The following is a 22,731-nucleotide window of genomic DNA, read 5'->3' as shown; positions in this document are numbered from 1 at the left end:
CTCCTTTTCTTTCATTAGTTGCTTTAACCTATAACATCTGCATGACGTGAAATTATGATTGCTAATGTAAAAACAAACGTCAACTTTCAGGAGTGCTGCCTTGGAGCACTTTTGTGTCCCCACCAATCTCAAAATAAAACCTACTCCCTTGGTGTGTAGAGTATCTTGCTGTAGTAAAAATATAGTACAAGTGATGTCACTTTGTACTATAGGCTACAATTGTTGTGTAGCCTATAGTACAAAGTGCCCGAAAGGTCCAGATCATAGACACCTGCAAGTAGGCGCAAGTCTGAAGTACCACACCATTTACATTTTCTGTTCAAAATTATTTAAACTCTGACAGGTTATGTGCCTGAGCTAAAGGCTCTCTGAGGTCCACATCCTAAAGATGACAGTGGATTTTTGGAAAACATAGCACTATTCTTCATAACAGCTCTATCTGTATTATTGATTGAGAATCTTCCTTTATCAATCCAATTTCATAATGCTTGTGCATCACCAGGCAAACACCAGTCAATCAGCAATATATCCTGAATGTGATAGTTTCAGACAGATCAATAATAGAAACAGAGCAGCTTGAAAGTGTAGAATTTCTGCTAAGCTGAGAGGAGATTTACTGTAAATCAAGTCAAGTAGAACTATAACCTGCAGGAAATTTAGACGGTACAGAGGCAGAGCTGACCTCAGTGGTCAGGGCCTGCTACCCTCTTAAAGTTAATGATTCATATGAGCTGTTAAGTTTGAATGTGCTTTTAAAATAAACACTTTGAATTTAATTTGACTGTGGACAACACAGCAAAGAGACACAGATTGCTCACAATACAAAGATTGGGTTGGTGGATGGGTCTTTATGTTGTTAATCTTGCCCCAACCTTTACTACACCTTAGGTGGGGTGCCGTTTAGCTCAGTTGGTAGAGCGCGCGTCCCATGTGCCGAGGCTCTTCAGCGGACCCGGGTTCAACTCCCGTCTTGGGTCCCTTTGCTGCGTGTCACTCCCCCTCTCTCTCTCCCTGTTTCCTGTCATATCTTCAGCTGTACTATCAATAAAGCCATAAAAGGCCAAAAATATATATATATACTACACCTAAGGTGGCATGAACAGATATTGTAGAAAACAAGCATTCTGAATGATGGCATTTGAAATAAAAACCAACAACAGAAAAAAAGGGATCATTACCTGGGGTTTCCTTAAAGCATACGATGTTCATTTATTTGGAAATTACATTCCCTCCGACACATACAACTTGGTATTTGCAAAAGGAAATACAAACATTGGCATAGCATTTCCAAAAACATACGGTCAGTGTCATTTTTGTGTATGTATGTGTACACAGAACTTGTTCATAAATAAACCTTTTATTGATCCTCAGGGGACATTATTTAAATTTGTATTTTTATTCATCATATTGGAATAAATAATGATGTGATCAAAACATTGGGTATTTCAAAGCAGACTCAAACATTTCTCATCTTGAAGATTTTGATTCAGATTTTGGAGACCAGTAATCAACAGTCAAACCTACAGTACTTAAGAGTATGTTGACAAATGAGAGAACTCATTCTGTCCTTATTTGATGAGTGATGGCATGTCAGTGTTGCCCTAGTTTGAAGTAGATGTGAGGGACGGTCTGTACTGTGGAGAAGAAAAGCTAAATAAAAGACTTGAGCACTCTGCTACAATGCAATAAAACACGTCTGCACGTTCAGCCATGCATCAGCTCTCAGACTAATCCATCAAGGCTGCCAACCACCCCTGCTAAAGCCTTTTTTTTTCTAATTAGAGCCCTCTGATATGATTTGATGCTTGGTCATTGGCCTGTCGGTGTCAATGTTTCCAGTGATGACTGAGTAACAGAGTAAACACTTTACATCACCTCTGTGATGTCTTGCATGAATTACAATAATATGAAAAAGCAAGCCTGCATCAAGTTGACTTCAAGTGTTTCATGAAGCAGGTCCATGTTTGCTATGATAACATTTGTGAGGGGAAAGTTCTGATTGACATATGTGTCCTGCATATATTACAATGAAGGCAAAATACAGTTTTCTGTACTCTGATTCTGATTTTAAAAATAAGTAAATAATCCCTCTTAAAATTGGGTTGGCACAGCTACCATCATGGGACATTAGAGTGAAACTTTGTTCATGTGATATTAAGTATATAATATATTAGTATATGGCTTGATTTGATTTTAGTCTCTTTTAGCCTGTCGGCTAATCTTCAAAGGGTCCTTATTAATATGTATGTATAAAAAATGTCAGCATGTAACTGCTGACATATACATATCATATCCATACAAGCATACTTAAACATGTCTAACCTATACATTTTCACCCATACTCTAATGTACCTATATACTGTTTAGACACCTATTCATAATGTTCACATTTAATAGCCTACCAATCAGAGGTTTGAGTAAGTCACATACGTGCAAGTCATAAGCAAGTCTCAAGTCTTAACCTTCGAGTCTCAAGCAAGTCCTAAGTTACTGTGATGAAAATCAAACAAGTCAAGTCAAGTCATTGCTATTACTCAAGCAAGTCAAGTCGAGTCATGTCTACGGTCAAACAAGTCACAAGAAGTTCGTATGAATGTATTCTTCATATCTGTAGATACAGTAAACAGAAGAGGGTGGTTAGTCAATAATATGATGTAATTGCATAGTTGATCAATAAAAAAAAAAAATTCAAACCCATGAATACAAGAATAAGTTTAAATTAATATCAACCCTGGAACTGCACCATACTGCACATCCTGACAGCTGAGAATATTACTCTCAGGTGTTGTTCCCCCTCCCCCTCTATAACAGGAGGCTGAAAATCACAGGACATGTCTGTTCTGTCCTGAAATGTGCGTTTCTCTTCTATAAAACACATTCTACATCTCAAATGCGACGTCTTTACACATACGGCCCCCTTCTCCTTTCAAACGGGGCAGAGCTCTGTGAGAAACAGTAGGAAAGACACCTGAGGGTGAAGCAGGTCCATCGTGGACATGCACAAAAAAACCAAATGTGTCGCACCGAATTTGTGCAGATACGGTGTCGTGTTGAGTTGTGAGCACGCATTATGCGCGCCTACATTTTAAATAATGTCTTTTTGCGCACTGAAGATGCTATATCTGAAACACACACACGCTTTTAACCAAGACAGCGGCCAAAATCACCCAGGCATGAAATAATCTTTGAATCAAAATTTTATTATTTTCGGAGCTCCCTCCATGCTGCCTCTCCTCCTCTGATCCTGTCCACCACAGTGCCACTCTGACACACCCGCCACCTGCCAGGCTTGCACGCACCGCTTCATACAGTGGCAGAGGGCAGAGTATCAAAAACGGAACGTCTCAATATGCACAAAAAAAACAAACAAAGAAAGAAAAGCCAAGACTTTCGAGTCATCTGTGTCAAGTCTAAGTCAAGTCTCAAGTCATGAATGCCAAGTCAAAGTCAAGTCGAGTCTTTCATCGGTGTTAGTCAAGTAAGTCTCAAGTCCTCGAATTTGCGACCCAAGTCCGACTCGAGTCAAGTCATGTGACTCGAGTCTCCCACCTCTGCTACCAATAAACAAGACTATACCAACATTACAACAGCTACATTTTACAATCAAATGGTCTTCTCTCTTTTCTAGAGATTTTTTTCCATGACCTATTTAGGACATTTTCAGGGATGATCTAGCTGGTATGACAGACAGGGATTGTGCTCCTACAGTTGTATGTTCCTCTCCGTGAGGGTCTGATTAAAAAAAAGTAGAGTCTAATGTATATTTTGAGCTACCCAAAATACAGATGTTTCAACAACCAGCAGGTGGCACATGTGAGCTGTGAATACATCAGGGCCCTGAGTTTCTCTCTCCTCCCTCTGGAACCAGACACACTGTTTTATTTCCTCATTGACCCAGTCCATATCTACGGAGCCCCTCTTGGATCACATGGTAGAAAAAAATACTGCATTTGGAATTCCGTGCAAATGGATTTGTAAACAGTGTTTTTGGATTCACAGTCCATACGCACAGATTTTGTCCCCTTCACACTGTTCAGTTGGAGGCACCATGGATACAAGCAACCCAGCACAGCAACTGACAGTCATATCTTTCTAGATGGAGATTGCCTTCGGTAGTGATCAACAATCATTTAAGATGATGACAACAACTTTGTTTGACTATATTTGACTCAAAATTCTCTATTTCACTGGAGGAGGAGGAACACTCTGGTTCGTGTCTGTATGCGTAAGGCGATGCACAGATCTCAGTCCTTCCTTTGATTGGACAGTACAGGTTATAAGAACTATCATTCTGATCAACTGGGGAAGGGTTGTGAGTGGGTGAAATAGTTCATCTTTGATGAGAAACATATAAATAACAGCATCAGGGCCCATCTCATTCCCTGCTGAAGTGTACCAAACATCATAGCTCATTTAAACAGCAAAACTAAAATCTGTAGGACTACAGAGGTTACTCTACAGAGGAAACGGCAGTGATGGAGTTCATAAGTTGGTACATTTCAATAATCAAGGAATTTAAACTATTCTCTGTCTTGTGTGCAAATGCGCCTATCTTAGGGGGGAGATGCACTTAATGTGTCTGATGCTGGACTCAATTTTACGCTATGTTATTAATATGTTCCTATTTAAAGATTTATTATTTCACCCACCCACATTCCATCCTGTCGTCCGTGGCGTCCACAGGTATTATGACAAATATAGCAGGACATCTCCACAGGCATGATAAAGATGTAGACTTAACAGAGAAAACAACACCACATATTTATGATTTTATATATATATATATGTATGTATGTATGTATGTATGTATGTATGTATGTATGTATGTATGTATGTATATATATATATATATATATATATATATATATATATATATATATATATATATATATATATATATATATATGAACTCAAAGATCTAAAACTTTTTCTGTATACACAAAAGATCCATTGCACTCAAATATTGTTCTCAAATCTGTCTAAATCTGTGTTAGTGAGCACTTCTCCTTTGCCGATATAATCCATCCCACCTCACAGGTGTGGCATATCAAGATGTGGATTAGACGGCATGAATATTGCACAGGTGTGCCTTAGGCTGGCCACAATAAAAGGCCACTCTAAAATGTGAAGTTTTGCTTTATTGGGGGGGTCTGGGGGGTCAGAAAACCAGTCAATATCTGGTGTGATCCTTGCAAAATGGGGATGTGCATTATCATGCTGCAACATGAAGTGATGGTCGTGGATAAATGGCACAACAATTGGCCTCAGGATCTCGTCACGGTATGTCTGTGCATGAGAAATGCCATCAATAAAATGCACCTGTGTTCATTATCCATAACAAACACCTGTCATACCATAACTCCACCGTTAACATCAGCAAACCGCTCACCCACACGACGCCTCACGCCCTGAACAGTGAAAACCGGGATTCATCCGTGAAGAGAACACCTCTCCAATGTGCCAGACGCCATCGAATGTGAGCATTTGCCCACTCAAGTCAGTTACAACAATGAACTGCAGTCAGGTCGAGACCCCGATGAGGACGACGAGCATGCAGATGAGCTTCCCTGAGACGGTTTCTGACAGTTTGTGTGTTTGACACGTACAAGGAGAACTTCTGTATGCCACTGTGTGTGACAAACACAATGTTACATGTAGATGCAGTGCATTATAGCACCTCCTAGTGATTGTTTTGAAAAAGTTCATTTTGAGTGTACTCTTGAGAGAAGCCATTTTGCCTGGAGATCTGCCTAGTAAGATATTCCAGAACTCCCTCTATTTAATCCTCTGCATCCACCTGTGTTGAGCCTTGTAGAAGCTTTATTTGTAAGTTCATATTACACCCTGTATGGATAAGTACTGATGTATATTTTGTTGTTTTATTTCACATTTGTGGATTCATGGTTAATTACCGTGACACTTTTTCTGCCATGTGTACTCTCTCCATCTCGCAGTGCATCTGTAAAGTCACATATAACAAGATCTGTTGCTAGTTTTTCTAACAGCTCAAGCCGGGCAGAAGCTAAAGCACTTGCCAGAACCGAAGAAGTACATGCTCGCTCCATCTTTGTTAAAAGAGAGACTGATCTCATGGTTGAAAAGCCCAGTTGAAAGTAGAGGGGGTGCGCATGGAGGCCACATTAGTCACACTGAAGCAAGAGAAAGATGTTGCTGCTGCCTTAGCTGAGGCAGATGTTCTTGAATCAGCTGCTGCAGGACCAGAAGCTACAGCAGACTCGAAGGCTATGGACATTGCAGCTATTCCCCATGACTTGAATGTTGAATGTTGAATGTGTTTCTAAAATGCACTCTAATCCTCAGTTGTCCCATCTCGAGTCTCCCACACCCAGCCACTTGATGTTCCACTAAACCAAGACAGCAGCCAAAATCCAATTCACACTGCCAAAGATGGACCATACGTCCTTCCTGCTCAGGTCAAGCATCAGGCTAGCGACTCACACGGTTTCTCGTCAATGAAGGGACCTGAGCCCCACACACACTCCTTTGGGAGGCATAAAGTTTGATGACCGCCCAGACAATTATTTGGGTTGGAAATCAACCTTCATGAATGTCATACAAGGACTGAAACTGACTTGCAATGAAGAGCTTGGCCTGCTAACTAGGTGAATGGGCCCTTTGTCAGCAGAGCAGGTTAGGGGAATCAGAGCTGTTCATTTCAGTAACCCTCATGCCAGACTCAAGATGGCATGGACGCGTCTTAAGGTGTGTCTGGGTCACCAGAAATGATCAAAAAGGCTCTTCTGGACAAGCTTGAGAGGTTCCCTAAAATCAGAAACAAAGGCCCCCTCAAATTGTGAGAGCTAGAAAACTCAGTGAAAAGGTACACATATACTAAAGGCCTGGTCTCATCTTACTAAACAGAAATCACACCTGCCACAAAATCTATGGAGGCCGCCAGCAGTAATTTGGACACTGACAGACAGTGTCCACTGCACAAAAAGCCTCATCCCCTGTAGCGATGCAGAGGCTTCTGAGCTAAGAGACTGGAGGAACACAAAACATTTCTGAAGGAGAGTGGGATCTGTTTCCATTGCTGCTCCTCAGGCAATTACATGGCTAAAGACTGTAAAATGCCTATTAACCCTCTGAGGTCGAAAGCAGCAATGCCGGTCACAGAGACAGCCACAGAGATCGCGAGCTTTAGAGTTGAGAGATTTGTGGCATTTAGCGTGTTTGGAGTGCATAGTTAGTTTGTTATGTAGTGTGTAGTGGAGTCTTTTTTCTGTTTAATGAGTCAAAACAATGAGGAGACTGCTGAATGTCAAGCAGGCAGTGCAGCTCTTCTTTGAGCTGGAGGGAGCTCAGGCAGACCTGAGCCTGAAGCATTGCCTTCATTTAAATGTAAATATTACATATAACTTTGTAAAATTCAAAAACTTCAAAAAAGCACAGATTTAGCAAACAACAATTTTTATTTGCATTATAAGTAATAAAATGGTTCTTCTGGTTTTTCCTACTTGGATTTTATGTTTTATTTGTGATTTTAGGTCCATTGTGTTAATACAGTATTTCAAAATGAAAAAATAACTGTACAGTCACACATGTGAGGATGTGCTGAAAATAATGACACCAAACAAGCCAAGATAAATAGTTTTTAAGGTGAAATATCATGGTAAAATTCAAAAATTGTCAAAAACGGCCAATTATACCCCAGTCTCCTAAGGGTTAAGTGCAAATATTGTGTGGTGTAGACAGTAGCTCTCGCTCCTGCTCTAATATCTGCCTCATAAAGGTGCATCCAAAAGGGCAGATCGAAGAGAGTCTATGCTGTACTTGATGACCAGAGTAACAGGTCTATTGCCTGGTCTGAGTTCTCTGACTTGTTCAACCGTGAAGGTGCAGAGTCTCCCTACACTATACGCACATGTGTTGAAGTAACAGAGGGAGAAGAGGAACTGGCTTTGTCCCTCAGCCCATAGATGGAAGTCTCAGCGTGGGTCTTCCCACAATCATAGAGTGCAACGATATGCCATATGATAAGTCAGAAATACCTACTCCTGATGCTGCCAAACATCATGTTCACCTTAAGCCTATTGCTCACCTTATCTCTGAACTTGACGCTGATGCACAGATCGTCTCTCTCCTTGGCCGGGACGTCTTACAAGTCCACAAAGTAAGAGACCAGTGTAATAGGCCAAACAGTGCCCCTTATGGCCAAAGGCTTGAACTTGGCTGGGTTGTGGTTGGAGATGTCTGTCTAGATGCAGCTCTAAAGAAGCCTAAAGCCTAAAGAAGTCAGTGCATACAAGACTAATGTTCTGGAGAATGGCTGCCACTCTTATTTCAGCCCATGTCCCAACCACCACGTTTTACAGGAGAAGCTCACAGTAAGGACAAACACAAGGCCTCTAAACTCTCAAAACCTATGGTGCTCTCATTCCTCTGACAATCCGGTGAATGCTGGTGACTGCACACTGGGAAGTAAGATTTGCGAAACAACAGAGAATGACAACAAGGTTGTACCATCGATTGAGAACAGACAGTTCATTCACTTGATGGAGAAAGGGATGTTCATTGATGATGCTAACAGTTGGGTGGCTCCGCTTCCCTTGCGCACACCAAGGCCACGACTCCCCAACAACAGAGAACTAACTTGGACCCACTTCTCTAGCCTCTGCCATACTCCCAAAGAAAGCCTAAAATGAGGAGCCCTTTTCTAGGTTTCATGCAAAAAATATTTGAACTGGATCATGCAGAATTGGCTCCACCGCTATACGATGAAGAGGAATGTTTCGATGGTTACGACCAGTGCTGGGGCTCGTTACTCAAAAAAGTAATATATTACACATAACATTACTCTCAAAAATAGAAATGCCTTACATTACACGATTACTCCCTGAAAAAAGTAATTAGTTATATTGCTAGTTACATTACTCGTTACATTCTTTCTACTTGCTATATAAAATTGCCTGAGATGCATGAGATGGAAAGAGAACATACAAAGAAGGAGTGTTCTTTAGGCTCTTTATTACCATTAAGCCAACAGGCCATTTCTTGAACAACCAACAATCAGATGATTTCACTGTGTCCAATGTTGTAAATGAAAACATTATAATATGATGATGATAATATGAGACTGGCCTTGCCAACACTGGGCAGAGGGGAGAGGTATGCCGTTTAACAAAAACTCTAGTGCAAATATTTACTCCCTCAGTGTTTAACAAACACTGTCTAGTGCAAACAAGTAGAAACAAACAAATATCAACTTCCTCAAAACAATATATCCATAAATAGAAAGACTGGGGCGCGCAGGTGGTTGAGTGGTTAGCGCGCATGCCATAAACGCAGCCGACCCCGGTTTGATTCCGGCCGGAGGTCCTTTGCTGCATGTCACATCCCCCTCTCTCTCCCATATTTCCTGTCTACTGCTTAATAAAGGTGTCTATGCCAAAAAAATATCTTAAAAAAAATAAAAAGACTGGCCTTACCAACACTATGTAGAGGAGAGGTAAAATGTTGGAAATAAAAGCAAAACACGGTGCAGAGGTAGGCTGTTGGAAAGAGTTAAAGCATAATAGCCTCAAAATAAATCAATGAAAATAAAGTTGGCATTTGTAACTACTGTAGTGCATATTTCTAGTGCAAAATATGATCTTCTGAATGTGTCAGCTTATTTGCTCTGATTCTTATCAAAGCAGTGGTTATACCTCATAAGGAGGAGTCTCTCAAAACGCTTGTCTCCCAACCTGTTCCTCCTTGGAGTTAGAACAAGATTTCCCAGGCTGAATAGCCTCTCTACCGGAGCACTGGATGTTGGCGCTGTATTGTATTTTAAAGACAGGTTCTTAATTCTGGGGAAGTTTTCCAGGACCCCCATCTCTGACCCAGACTTCAGGTAGTCCATCACTTCCCTGTCAGGATCAAGACATCCTGCATCCTGCTCTCCCTCAAACACAAAAAAGTCATCCTCGCTGCTGCTGGAGGCTGGGCTTTGCTAAAGAGGCATTACCTCCTGCTCCTCCTTGTGTGGGGCAGCCATGGGGGAAGCACAACACTCTGTTATGAGCAGAGTCCTCAGGGCATCTCTCCTGGCCTCTTCCCTCAGCCACTGCATCTTGAACCTTGGTAGAGTGGCTGCGGCCAAGAGAGCCTCCCTGCTGTCCAAAATAGAGGCAAAGCGGCTTTTGATGGCCTGTGAGAAAGAGATTTCAGGTGAATGATGCAACACACATATTGACTATACCAGGTCTTCAGAAACACAGTACCAGTATATAAATCTTACATTCTTTAAGAGCTTATTTCAGTGTGAAATTTAAAATACTGTGATAGTGGAGGGATGTGCAATTGTGCTTTTGACAGGTTTCTCCCATATCACACAAAGTTACAGTCAGTAAGTCAGACACACACACACACACACACACACACAGAAATTACACAAGGCCTACCTGCACTATGAATTCAGGCAGACCTGCCGTCATCTGGGAGAGGCCAGCACGCAGTGCCAGGGTCTTCGACATCAGAGACTCTATTGTTGGTAGTAGATTACCATAATAGCAATCATCTTCACCTGGAATGAATGAATCAATCAATAAATGAAGGACTTGTTTAATTCAAATGTTTAACAGACAAACAAAAAGGACAGGCAAGAAGCCATAGGTTTACAGGAACCTACGTGTATTTCATCTCACCTTGTAATCAGTCCAAAGCTTTCGTGAGTGGTTTTGTGATCTTGCAGTATTCCAAAAGGAATGTATACTCCCGCTCAGAAAAGGCTCTCAAACCTAGCTGACTGCAGAGAGTGGTTAACTGCGGCATGGGGATCTCAGTGATACGGGCTGATGCATCTCGGAAAGAGTTCCATCTTGTCGCTGTTGGCAAGATGAGCTTTTTTCCACACACACTTTCAACTATCTCTGCAGCTACCGTAGACCGGCTAGCCTTAGTCCAAAGGGCAGAGCACTTGGCAGTGGCACTTCTGTAGACTGTTTTGGTTGTCTGTGTTGTTTGGATGGAGCCTGTGTTTGTTGTCATTGTCAACCATTTTTCAATGTCATTAGCTGAAATAAGATTAAGCGTGTGAGAGGCACATCTTAAGTGAGGGGGGAGAGTAAAGTGTCATGAGTCTTGTTCAGTGGAGAGCACTTCTTGCACATCGGTTAATGTCACCTCTTCATCCTCCCTGGTCCCCTCATCCTCAGAATCGGCTGCTGCTGCTGCTGGCTCACCTGGCTGGGGCTCATACTCCCTGAATGTGAGAAGTGGAAGTTACAAAAAGAAATACATTAATTATGTGTAGCCTACTCAATTAAAATGCAATCATATCACATGTGTGTTGATTAAAATGCAATCAAATTAAACCATTCATTATTCAATTGCAAGTAGGTAAGCTTTTATTGAACTGACCTGAAAGCCTTTACAAAATTTGAGCCATTGTCAGTGACTGTTGCGGTGACCTTCTGTGGCAGTCCATAAGCTGAATGAATCTGCTCAATTTCAGTAGCCACAACGTCGTACATGTGTCGTCCTTTGATTCTTTTGCAGGCAAGGGCTGCTTTCTCATGATGGTAGTTGCTTGGATCAATCCAGTGGGCAGTCATGCCTATGTAGCTTTTGTTGTGACAAGTCCAAATGTCAGCGGTGTTTGACACATACTCAATGCTCTCAAAGGTTTTCTTCAGCTCACTTTCCATCTTGGCGTAACGTTTATCTAAGTAAGTTGCAAAGGTTTTCCTGTCAGAATACGACTGGCCGTTCCCTGCTATCTGTACTTTGCAGAGTATCTTTCGAAAAAGCGGTGATTCTACGGTTGAAAGAGGTAACATTTCATTTTCTATGTATGAGGTAACAAGCATATTCATCTCAGATTTCGATGTTGTCAGTACCTTGTGGTTCTGTTGAAAAGAAAGTTTTGGCTGCTTGCTTGGTGTCTCATTCATGTTGCTCCACATTCATGTTAGCAACAAGCTTTGTGTGTGCGTGCTGTCTCTGTAGGTGTTTTGTTAAGTTTGAGGTAGTGTTAGCAGCGGTGGAGAGAAGTTTCCAACACGGACAAAGTGTGCACCTTACAGTTATTTTCCTTACGTTCAACAAATTCAAAGTAATGTTTGTTATTCCAACCATCAAAAGCGGCTTTACGCAGCGGGGGGAATTCAGGCAAGTCGCATGCAGCAGCATGTTCTGCTCGTGTTGTTAGCGCTGCCATTGTTATCCCATCTCCCCTTGTAGGTGGCGACTAACCAATCGGTGATGTTGAAAGAAACCTCGTGCCAAACCCCAACCAATCACTGTTCCATTAGTGACGTTACTTTGTAACGCGTTACACCCAACACTGGTTACGACCCATGCAAACCTGACAAAATCAGAGTGGTGTTTGACTCTAGCGCTTCACTTCTCAGCATCTCATTGAACGACGTGCTGCTGACAGGACCAGACTTAAACAATAGCCTGCTGGGAGTTCTCATGCGGTTTAGGTGTGAGCAAGTAGCCATCACAGCAGATTTTGAACAAATGTTCCACAGCTTCATTGTCAGAGAGGACCATAGGACCTTCCTCAGATTCCTGTGGTTCAAAGACAATGACACCACAAAAGAAGCAGTGGAATACAGGATGAACGTCCATATGTTTGGCAATCGCCCCTCACCAGTGGTTGCTTCCTATGGGCTACAGAGAGCAGCTCTACACGGGGAAGCTGAGTTTGGTGAGGATGCAAAGCAGCTCATACACAGGGACCTTTAAGTTGACTCAAGTCACTGCCATCTGCAACTGCAGCCATCAGTCTACTGACAGCAGCCCAAGGGATGCTTGCCACCTCCAACCTGCGCCTCCTTAAAATAGCAGCCAACTGCTCAGTCGTTATCCAAGCCTTTCCTTCAACAGACTATGCAAAGGACATAAAAGACCTTGATCTAGACATTGACTCACCTCCCGTGCAGTGCAGTCTCGGATTAAGCTGGGACCTTATTGGTGACACTTTCACAGTCTGTGTTTCCAACAGTAAGAAGCAATTCAGTGTTTGCAACCATTAACAGCCTATTCGACCCACTTGATATTGTGGCTCCCATTACCATCCAGGGGAAGCTCCTACTATGACAGTGACACCAGCAACTGGGATGCTCCCCTCCCCGCCGAAAAGGAGGCAGAATTGATTGTTTGGCGAGATTGGAAATGTCTTAAACATTTCAAAACTCCTTGAGCCTACACCACAACCTCCCTCTCCACTAAACGTATATTGATCCACATCTTGTCAGAGGCTTCCATCAAGGCCATTGCAGCCGTGGTATATCTTAGGGTGATGGATACCGAAGGAAATGTTATGTTGGCTTCATCATGGTGTTACATATTCCCCGCCCCTGCTGGATGGGATATGTATAACCTGATATTCTATTGACTTGATTTGTTTGCGCTTTCTCCCAGGTGGCCCTAATTTGATGATTGAGGGGAGGACCTATAAAGATGAAGGAATGTGGCTTGTACTTCTCTTGCTTCTCCTTTGTCCAGCATGAGCAGCAGCAGTTTAGTTCTTGTGTTTGTTCTGTTTTGTTTCGGCTTTGCCTTTGTTATTTCTTGGTTTGGTTGGCTTAAGTTAGGTGCTGCTGTCCTTGCAGTGGAGATTGCCGAGTTGGTTGTGAGTGAGCTTGACATTAAACTTGACTGTCTGAAGTTCTATACTGACAGCAAGGTGATTCTGTGGAGACAGACACAGCTGAAGAAACATCCTATAACAATTAATCAACAATCCAGAGTTAGATATTGAGGTCATTCCCAAAGGCAATTCCTTGAGGAAGCTAGACCCTGTCTGTGATGAAAATGGAGTCCTGAGAATAGGTGGCTGGCTTCAGTAGTCTCCACTTGAGATGGAGGAGAGGCTTCCTCTCATTGTTCCAACCACAGTTACGTTGCTACTGTACTTGTAAATCACTACCATGAGAGAGTTAAACATCAAGGCAGAGTCTTCACAGAGTTTTTGTTTTATTTCACATTTGTGGAGATTTATGGTTAATTACCAAGACATTTTTTCTGCCATGTGTAGAGCAGCCATCTGGTTAATTCTGTAGTATCAAGCTAGTATTTACAGTACATTTTTTGCACTCTCTTTACTTACATTAAGGACATTTTCTTGTGTGTTTTTTTTTGTTTTGTTTTACAGAGTTTTTTGAAAGCATTGCAAGAAAGCAAGATGGTGATGGCAAACAAGTAAACAGCCCTTAACTTTATTTCCCTGTCTGAGTCATCATTTAACCCCTCCAGTGCCTAGTACACCTGTTTAGCTATCTGTCACTGCGTGTAGAGCCACGCATGCAGGGGACAGAATAACAAATGTTACGTAATCACATCTCAAGACAGTGAAGAGGTGTTGGCTCTTCAGTGTCGACAAGAAAAAGCAGATAACCACCTACTTCTCCATGCTACCCATGTTACAAGAGAGGAGTATCAACCCGTAGTTATCTGTTTAGAAAACAGAGAAGTCTTATCATGTCTGGCTATTATATGTATCAATACATAAAATTGTTTTAGTAAAATTGCATTTGTAAGTTAATAGTTTGATCTTACCTTGTTCCTGCAGCTCTACACTCAATCTGGATGAATGTATGTTAAATCCAATTTTTGGGATGACGGCCATATTGGTAACATGCAAATTGGAGTGCTCTAGAAAGTTATGGTGAAACATTCCCGGGTAATTGTCATCTTAGAAATATGCAAATTTGGGTCCAGATTAATTCAATCATAAAAAGAAGCCTTCCAATGTGTGGTGCTTTTAGACTGATTTGGCATTAAAATATCCTTATTGGCCGCTTACGACTGGCCACTTTCCAGAACTTTTTATTTATTTGTAAAACACATAAAGCTACCACCACTGCAAGGCCATCACACATTTTATATCTCTACGAATGTATACCTTGCCAAAAATCACTATGAGCAGTAGTCCCCTCAGGTGGTACTGACCAACCCTGCTGGATGATAGACCATTAGGGTCAGTTGGGAATGACAGCTGCAAGTCTTTTGGGGTAAGTCTCTACCAGCGATGCACATATAGAGACTGAAATATTTGCCCATTCTTCCTTGCAAAATAGCTTAAGCTTAGTCTGAAATGATGGAGAGTGTCTGTGAACAGAAGTTTTCAAGTCTTGCCAGAGAGTCTGAACTTTGACTGGGCCATTCTAACATATGAATATGCTTTGATCTAAACCATTCCATTGTAGCTCTGGCTGTGTGTTTAGGCTCGTTGTCCTGCTGGCAGGTAAACCTTCGCCCCAGGATCAAGTCTTTTGCAGACTCTAACAGGTTTTCTTCCAAGATTGTCCATCCATCTTCCCATCAACTCAGACCAGCTTCTCTGTACCTGCTGAAGATAAGCATCCCCACAGCATGATGCTGCCACCGCCATATTTCACAGTGGGGATGGTGTGTTCAGACAGCCACACATAGCGTTTTGCATTTAGGCCAAAAACTTCCATTTTGGTCTCATCTGACCAGAGCACCTTCCTCCATATGTTTGTTGTGCCCCCAACATGGCTTGTGGCAAACTGCATGGCTTTGTTTTAACAATGGCTCTCTTCTTGCCACTCTTCCATGAAGGCCGATTTGTGGCGTGCATGACTAATAGTTGTCCTGTGGACATATTCTCCCTCCTGAGCTGCGGATCTCTGCAGCTCTTCCAGAGTTACCATGGGCCTCTTGGCTGCTTCTCTGATAAATGCTCTCCTTGCCCGGCCTGTCAGTTAAGATGGATGGCCATGTCTTGGTAGGTTTGCAGTTGTGCCATACTCTTTCCATTTTCAGGTGATGGATTGAACAGTGCTCCATGAGATGTTCAAAGCTTGGGATATTTTTTCTTATACCATGGTCTGGGGGAGTATTCGATTCTGATTGGCTGCAGGGTTTCCATTAACCGCTGATATATGGACACCTACTAAGTAGTTCGGTCAAATTGTCTGTTCACCGCTCTAAATTTATGCGCTAGCTGGCGCATCAAATCTGAATATTTTGTTTCCCACACTGAGTGCAGTCCATCAGTCTTTCAGTGCCTTATCATTTCAACACCACAGGATGGCGACTGTAAAACACAAGCTGCAGAAAGTACACTTCCACTCTAAACTTATTGATACGCGAATAATCTCACATCCCATTCGCTGTTCAGCTCTCTACTTCAGGCTGCAGCCACAGTAACGTTACACACGGCCGATCATTTGTTCGTGAAAATCTTGATATTGATTTGGGAACAATGACATGACTGAATAGCTAGCTAGTCTTGTTGTTAAACATACTGTCAAATTATATTTACTGTTTGTCAACCGTACGCAATGTTATTGACTTTGAATCTTGCTAGCATAGCGTTAGCTTTCTGGCTCATCGCTGAGCGGACTAGAATATCTCCCGTTGCCAAGTTGAATCTATGGTCTGTCCTATTTACTGGAGGAGTGAACAATGTTTCAGTTGCATAAGAACCTTACGGGAGGGTAATGATTGTTCCAGGTATTAGTCAAACCCTCAGGCGTTACTAGGGAAACTTCGTTATGGCTTGTGAAAAACTTTATATTTTGATTGTAAAACGCATGAAAATATAAATAATTGGTCTTAATTTCTTTTCTTTGGCAAGTGACCATGGTACAAGCAAGATAATGCCCTTCAAGGTGTCCATAAACGCTGCACGTCGGACGGTTCTTAGGCCTCCGTGTCATCCATTAATTCCTGTTTATGGACACCTCATCGGGCATTATCCCTTATATATCCTAATCATGCTTCAAACTTCTCCATAACTTTATCCCTGACCTGTCTGGGTTGTTCCTTGGGTTTCATGATGCTGTTTGTTCACTTATGTTCTCTAGCAAACGTCTGAGGCTTTCACAGAACAGCTGTATTTACACTGAGATTAGATGACACACAGGTGGATTCCATTTACTAATTTGGTGACTTCTGAAGGCAACTGGTTGCACTGGATTTCATTTAAGGGTATCAGAGTAAAGGGGGTTGAATACTGTTGCACACCACACTTTTCTGTTTTTTATTTGTAAAACAAAATTTAAATGTATCATTTTCCCTCACTTTACAATTATGCACCACTTTGTGTTGGTCTATCACGTAAAATCCTAATAAAATACATTTACATTTGGTTAAAACGTGAAAAAAATGTGGAAAAGTTCGAGGGGGGTGAATACCAGGGGTGGGAATCTCTTGGCACCTCACAATTCGATTCGATTCCGATTCAGAGGTCAACGTTTCGATTCTAAACCGATTCGTGATGCATCTTGATGCAGCAATTTTTTTATTTATTATTTCCATGCATGATTTTAAAAAATAAAAAATAATTAAATCTGAGTTTGCTAATCACTTCCTACTTTTTTCTCACTGTGTGACTACTTGGTACTTTCAAAGCAAAGTATTTATAATGATCCATATTTAATTTACTTCCAATATATTTAATTATTATAACAAATTAAAGAAATTTGGCCAGTCAGCTGGAAGGTTATATTTGCTAGCAAAAATCCAGCTTTGCAAAGAACCAAAAGGAAAAGAAAAGTGTTCCTGTAGCAGCATACATCGATACGGTCGATACAGGTGTTTGTATCACAGGTTGATCTGGACGTCTCACATTTTGCCACAGCTGACTGACCTCACGCTGAATTCGGGCTGGATTTCAACATACTGTGCGGGCTGTATGACGGTGTACAGTTTTACATCGACTTGGATGCAGCTTAATAACAATGTATGTGGCTGGGAACGGTGGCTTTAAGTAACCATTTGAACGCAGTGCGGAATGACAGAAATACCCGATAGTTACAGGTGTCACAAGTTTACCTGGACGCTGCGCACTCAATGCCACAGCTAACAGCTAACAGCCAACAGCGGTCTCCACGCTGCTCTCGAACCGCTAGGCTTGAACAAATGCCTCAGACTGTTCCACCCATGAGTTGTTTGTGAGTATAGACATTCATGACACATCCCATGTTTTTTGTTGTGTGCACGCCGTCGACTGTCAGGGCGTTGCACGTCCGCACTTCCGAGTTCTGCCTCTTGCGTTCCGTCAACATTACGTTGTCAATTAACCTGCAGAAAATAAATTTTTGACATTTGTGAATCGATTCAGAATCTTCCACGTCTGAATCGCGATTCATCTAAGAATCGATTATTTTTCCCACCCCTAGTAAATACTTTTGCAAGGCACTGTATCTGAACTACAGGGAGGAAACCAGAATAATGTGCTCTAAGGAGTTCTACCTCCAGTTCTAGGGTTGTTTTCCTCTGAAAAGCAGGGCTAGTTTGCCTGTGGAATATCAGAAGCAAACATGGAAACAATGTGCCTGTGTGCACGTGTGTGGTTTGTGTGTGACGTTCACGAATGAACTGATTCTATTGAACGGCTTGTTAAAATGAACGATGGGATCCGAGTCGCAGCTGGGAACTGTTCTGAATTTCTTTTTTCTTTTTTTATATCACTGTGTGCTCCTCCTTTGCTCCTCCCCCTAAGTGGGACAGAGAAGTTACATGGGGAGGAGCGCAGCCCAGCTGCACGGTGTCTATTAGATATGCAAATGTAGCATGATGCCACCTGAGTTGTGCACGCTGCCTTTGCGCAAAATCCCCCCCAAAAAAACAGAAACACGTGACTGCCCTGCCTCGGAGAGCAGAGCAGCTGCAGCGGTCTTAATTAGGAGGAGGACAGTTTTGTTCCAAATCTCACCCCATCATACCTCCCAGTGATTAATTCCAAGATAAAATAAGTTACCACCAGGCTGGCTTCTTAAAACTTAATAAATTTTAAAATCAGTCAAATGAGCCAGTTTTTTGAACGGCTCTTTGAAAGGAACGGCTCACCAAGATCCCTCCTCCCTCACCGAAAAGAAAAAACAAACAGCTTTGCAGCTCTTGTGGCTGAGAGACAAGTCGGATGACAACAGCTTCAATGAGTAGCTTTAGTTTATAACGCGCCACATTTAAAAGTCAGTAACGGTAACGGCGTTGTAACGATGGAAATAGTAATTAGTTAGATTACCCGTTACTGAAAAAAAGTAACGCCTTTTTTTTTATTCCCATCACTGTTAAGTAGGGACTCTGTCTCTTCATTGTACTCACTCAAATGTACATGCTAATGACTTCAGGGCAGCCAGGTTTGACACTCTGTGCCAGGGAAGGACGGATTGTCTCTTAAAGTTGAGAAAGCTGTTACATTCCATTTAACAGCAGCAGGGTGTTTGAAGAGACAGTACTAGCAAAATAAAAACTAAATCCATTATTCTCAAACTCTCTCAACAATGCTCAACACAAATTTAAAACCATTTCTCCTAGCCAGAGTTGAATCTCAGCAACTGAACCAAACAGGCTAATCAATAGCAATATAAATATAATATAAATGTATCATCAATATTACATTATTTATCAAGATGGAAAGAAAGCCAATCTATAAACCGAATAAAAAAACATCACAGTTACCAGCCAGCAGTGACTACAATTTATATTTGAAGAATAATATAACTTACATTATTTGAAGTTGAATCCTAACCCTGTTCATAATGCTAATTGATGAACTAATTATCATTTAGATGATACTGTGATCTTTAACATAACTTACCCCTTTTAGATGACAAGGCCATCCATTTTGGGGACCTAGCTTTTTCTCACATTTTCCCTGCGTTACAGACTTTTCAGGTTGCTAACAACCCGGAATCTGCAGTACAATAACCGTACTCTTCTTAAGTTACTTATCGTGATGAATTCCATAATTTAATACTTCTGAAAATAAAAGTCTGTCTCCCTATTACAGTGTTTACATTTGATAGCGCACAGTGTTTTTTTTCTCTTAGTCTATATAATAATTTGATGTTTATCATGTACTAGTAACAGCTTATCTTTAATTACCCTGGATTTAATTGTTTCTATAATTGCATTGGAATGTTGTCTCATATGCTCTACTGCTGTGGGCCACTCCATTATATTATGTAGCTCAAAATTATAGAAATGATAGAATAGAATAGTCTTTATTGTCATTGTACAGGAGGGTACAATGAAATTGATATACAGTCTCTTCAAATGTTTCTAAGCTGCGTTGCACCACACTGCACAGCAATACTTAATGTGACTGTAGATAAGACAATAACATGATACTGTGACAATAGCTTGCAATAAAATATTTGCATTTCATTCGACCATTCCCACCATCATCACTCTTTTTCGAAAATCCTCTAATATGAGTTATCCATGAGAGTTTGTATTTTAACCTCTAAGTATTTACCTTATATAGCCTTCCCAATCATGTGCCATATGTCAAGTATCATGGCTCCAACTGCGTTCTCTTTTTTGCTGTATATACAATAATGTTTTGAATTCTAATGTATAATTTTTTACCCATCTGATGACACATCTGAAGTCATTTGAAAAATATTCATGCAATTCAGTTTGTGATTCAGTTACTCTGCAAACATAAAGTATACAGTTAACACTCAAGGAAGATTGTTTGTTTACAAAACATCAATGGTATGAGGCAGTACCCTTGTGGGATACCACAGGAAATTAGACATTGGGGAGAATTCATGCAAGTATATCACGAATAAGAATAAACGTTGATGCTCAACATTTTTATCTTTGTCTTTCCCTCTAGGTGTCCAAGTGGCTGACAGAGAAGAGCTGAAGAGGTGGTCATCTTTGTGTTCACACTCCAACTATCACCTTGATATCACAAAACCAGACCAAAGACTTTTTTCTCCAACACAAACCCTTAGAAAAAGAACATCAAATCAGCGTGTTCAGTGACTCCCTTAGCAACACAATGATCATCATCAACTCTCATACTTAAGTGAGTACAGTACATTAGAAGATTTTCCTCTAATCAACTTGGATCATATAGGAATTTAAACAATTTGTCCAATGCTCACCTGCAGGGCAAATCCAGCTTTGGATGTATGTCCCTCTCCAACCTGGATATAGCCAGCCTTTTGAACATTTTACTACCTTTTTAACAACGATACTCCCTGATGATCACAAGGGAATATGTCACTCTGTTTCTGGTGGGCTCCTGTTTCCTGTTGGACTACAGCTTCCAAGTCCCCCTACAGGCTCAGTTCCAGAGCAGAACTAAGGCTGGAGGAATGTCAGCCCAGGGACAGACTGGAGGTATGACAGTGAAGGCATCGTTGGAGCAAGTAACATCATTGGAGGGCAGGACAAGGCTAAGGAGACATAGGTTAAAAATCCAGCGTGTTAAAAGAGGATGGGTGTGGAACCAGTTCTTTGTCCTTGAGGAGTACATGGGGTCTGATCCTCAGTATGTTGGAAAGGTAAGGAAATACTGTTAACATCTGACACTTGAACTGAAGCTGGTAAAAAAAAAAAGAAGAGGAATACAACAAATAACGGAACTTCAAGTGGTACATTTAAACTAAAAGTCCCATTTCAAAGGTCAAAAGAAAGGTTAGACTAATTTGTACCTTAAATTATTTAGTGTTATAGTTAAAAAAAACTAAGAGGACCTTAAGTCATCTAAACAAAAAACTGGCAGATGTCACCTACTGGAGGAAGGAGTCCAACTTAGAGGGGGTCATCACAACTACAATACTACAAATGAATACCTGAATCTAGCTTAAGGACCAACCACACAGAGCCCCCCACCTAATAGGTTTCAGTTAGCTAGATGATTTTAGCTCTTAATTGGGTTCAGAGAATGGCTCAAACCTGAACTAACTAATTACTTGTATAGTCCAAGTTGTAGTTGTATAGTTGTATAGGTGACTGAAGATTTGTAGAGAGGATAAAACCTCTCATTTATCTGTTGGCATTAAAGCAATTAGTCAAAAACCAATAAGGTCACGCTATCTTTGTTCACTTATTCTTATATTTACAGAATGAATATAGTTGAATCTAATTTCCTGCAGTTTTTCCTTTCATACTCATGAAGAGTCAGAAAGCCTATTGACCATCGATAATGACGGCAGAAGTGCATGCCTTTTCAAACCTTTTAAGCCTCCATTTATCTTTGACAGTGGTGTTTGAGGGGTTAGGGTCAAGCTGAGGACAGAGTTCTGAAGCCTTTGTTGTCTGAGTCTCCTCTTTGAAGACTGTGCCTCCAGGATCGATAGCTGCACTGCTTAGTAATTGAAGTCAGCATCCAAGGGGAAGAAGTAAGGAAGGCTAGTAGATGAAATAACAGCCACAAGAGACTCACTCAGGGATTACTTAAGACAAGGTCCACAATGACTGTAACACTTAAACAACAATTAAAAAATAAGAATCACTAGGCTCATCAACAGCATTTATGAAACAACTAGTTCCATAGGGATACCAATAATGCACAGCACTAATTACACTTAGGATTTGGCTTCATTGATTCAAACACACATGAGATGTGTTTGGGTGAGTCTTTTCAATTGAAATGTGTCTCCCATAATTCCCCCCAAAATGTCACTGATGCTCCTGATGGTCAGACCAACTCCCTGCATGGTAGCTCACTGCAGTTGATGTGAGTGTGTGTGCCTGAGGCTACAAAGCTCAGCAGTCAAAGACTTTGAGCCATTGGTGTCTCAACTCTAGTCTACACTCTGTGATCTCAGAGAGTGATACCTAAAAGACTCATTATTGCCCCATTGCAGATTAATAAAGGACTCTGAGCTTCTGTCATCATGATTATTACAGTGAAGCTGTTGTTGTCATAACTTCCTGTCAAATGGTCATTTGATGATGAATTCAGCCTTGATGTCATTGGACATTGAGGGTTAATTAATTTACCTTAGAAATGAAACCTGACTGAATGTCAGGACAGTGTATCGGGCTGTGGTTGATGTG

General features: G+C 41.3%; 1 protein-coding gene across 2 annotated transcripts in view; it reads left to right on the top strand.

Moving 5' to 3' along the window:
• LOC115572077 (cadherin-12-like) overlaps window positions 1-22,731 on the top strand; it is a 129,995-nt gene that overhangs the window by 26,625 nt on the left and 80,639 nt on the right. The window contains exons 2-3 of one of the 2 annotated variants that reach the window (XM_030401875.1): window positions 20,555-20,749; window positions 20,835-21,230. In XM_030401875.1, the coding sequence (XP_030257735.1) occupies window positions 20,928-21,230 (303 nt within the window). In that variant the 5' untranslated portion in view covers window positions 20,555-20,749; window positions 20,835-20,927. Of the gene's footprint in view, window positions 1-20,554; window positions 21,231-22,731 lie in introns of both variants that reach the window. The other variant, XM_030401874.1, reaches the window with a different exon arrangement.

Source organism: Sparus aurata, chromosome 21 (genome assembly GCF_900880675.1).
Source record: "Sparus aurata chromosome 21, fSpaAur1.1, whole genome shotgun sequence".
Classification (NCBI taxonomy): Eukaryota; Metazoa; Chordata; class Actinopteri; order Spariformes; family Sparidae; genus Sparus; species Sparus aurata.
Note: the sequence above shows the minus strand (reverse complement) of the source record. Positions and strands in the feature narration are given on the sequence as shown.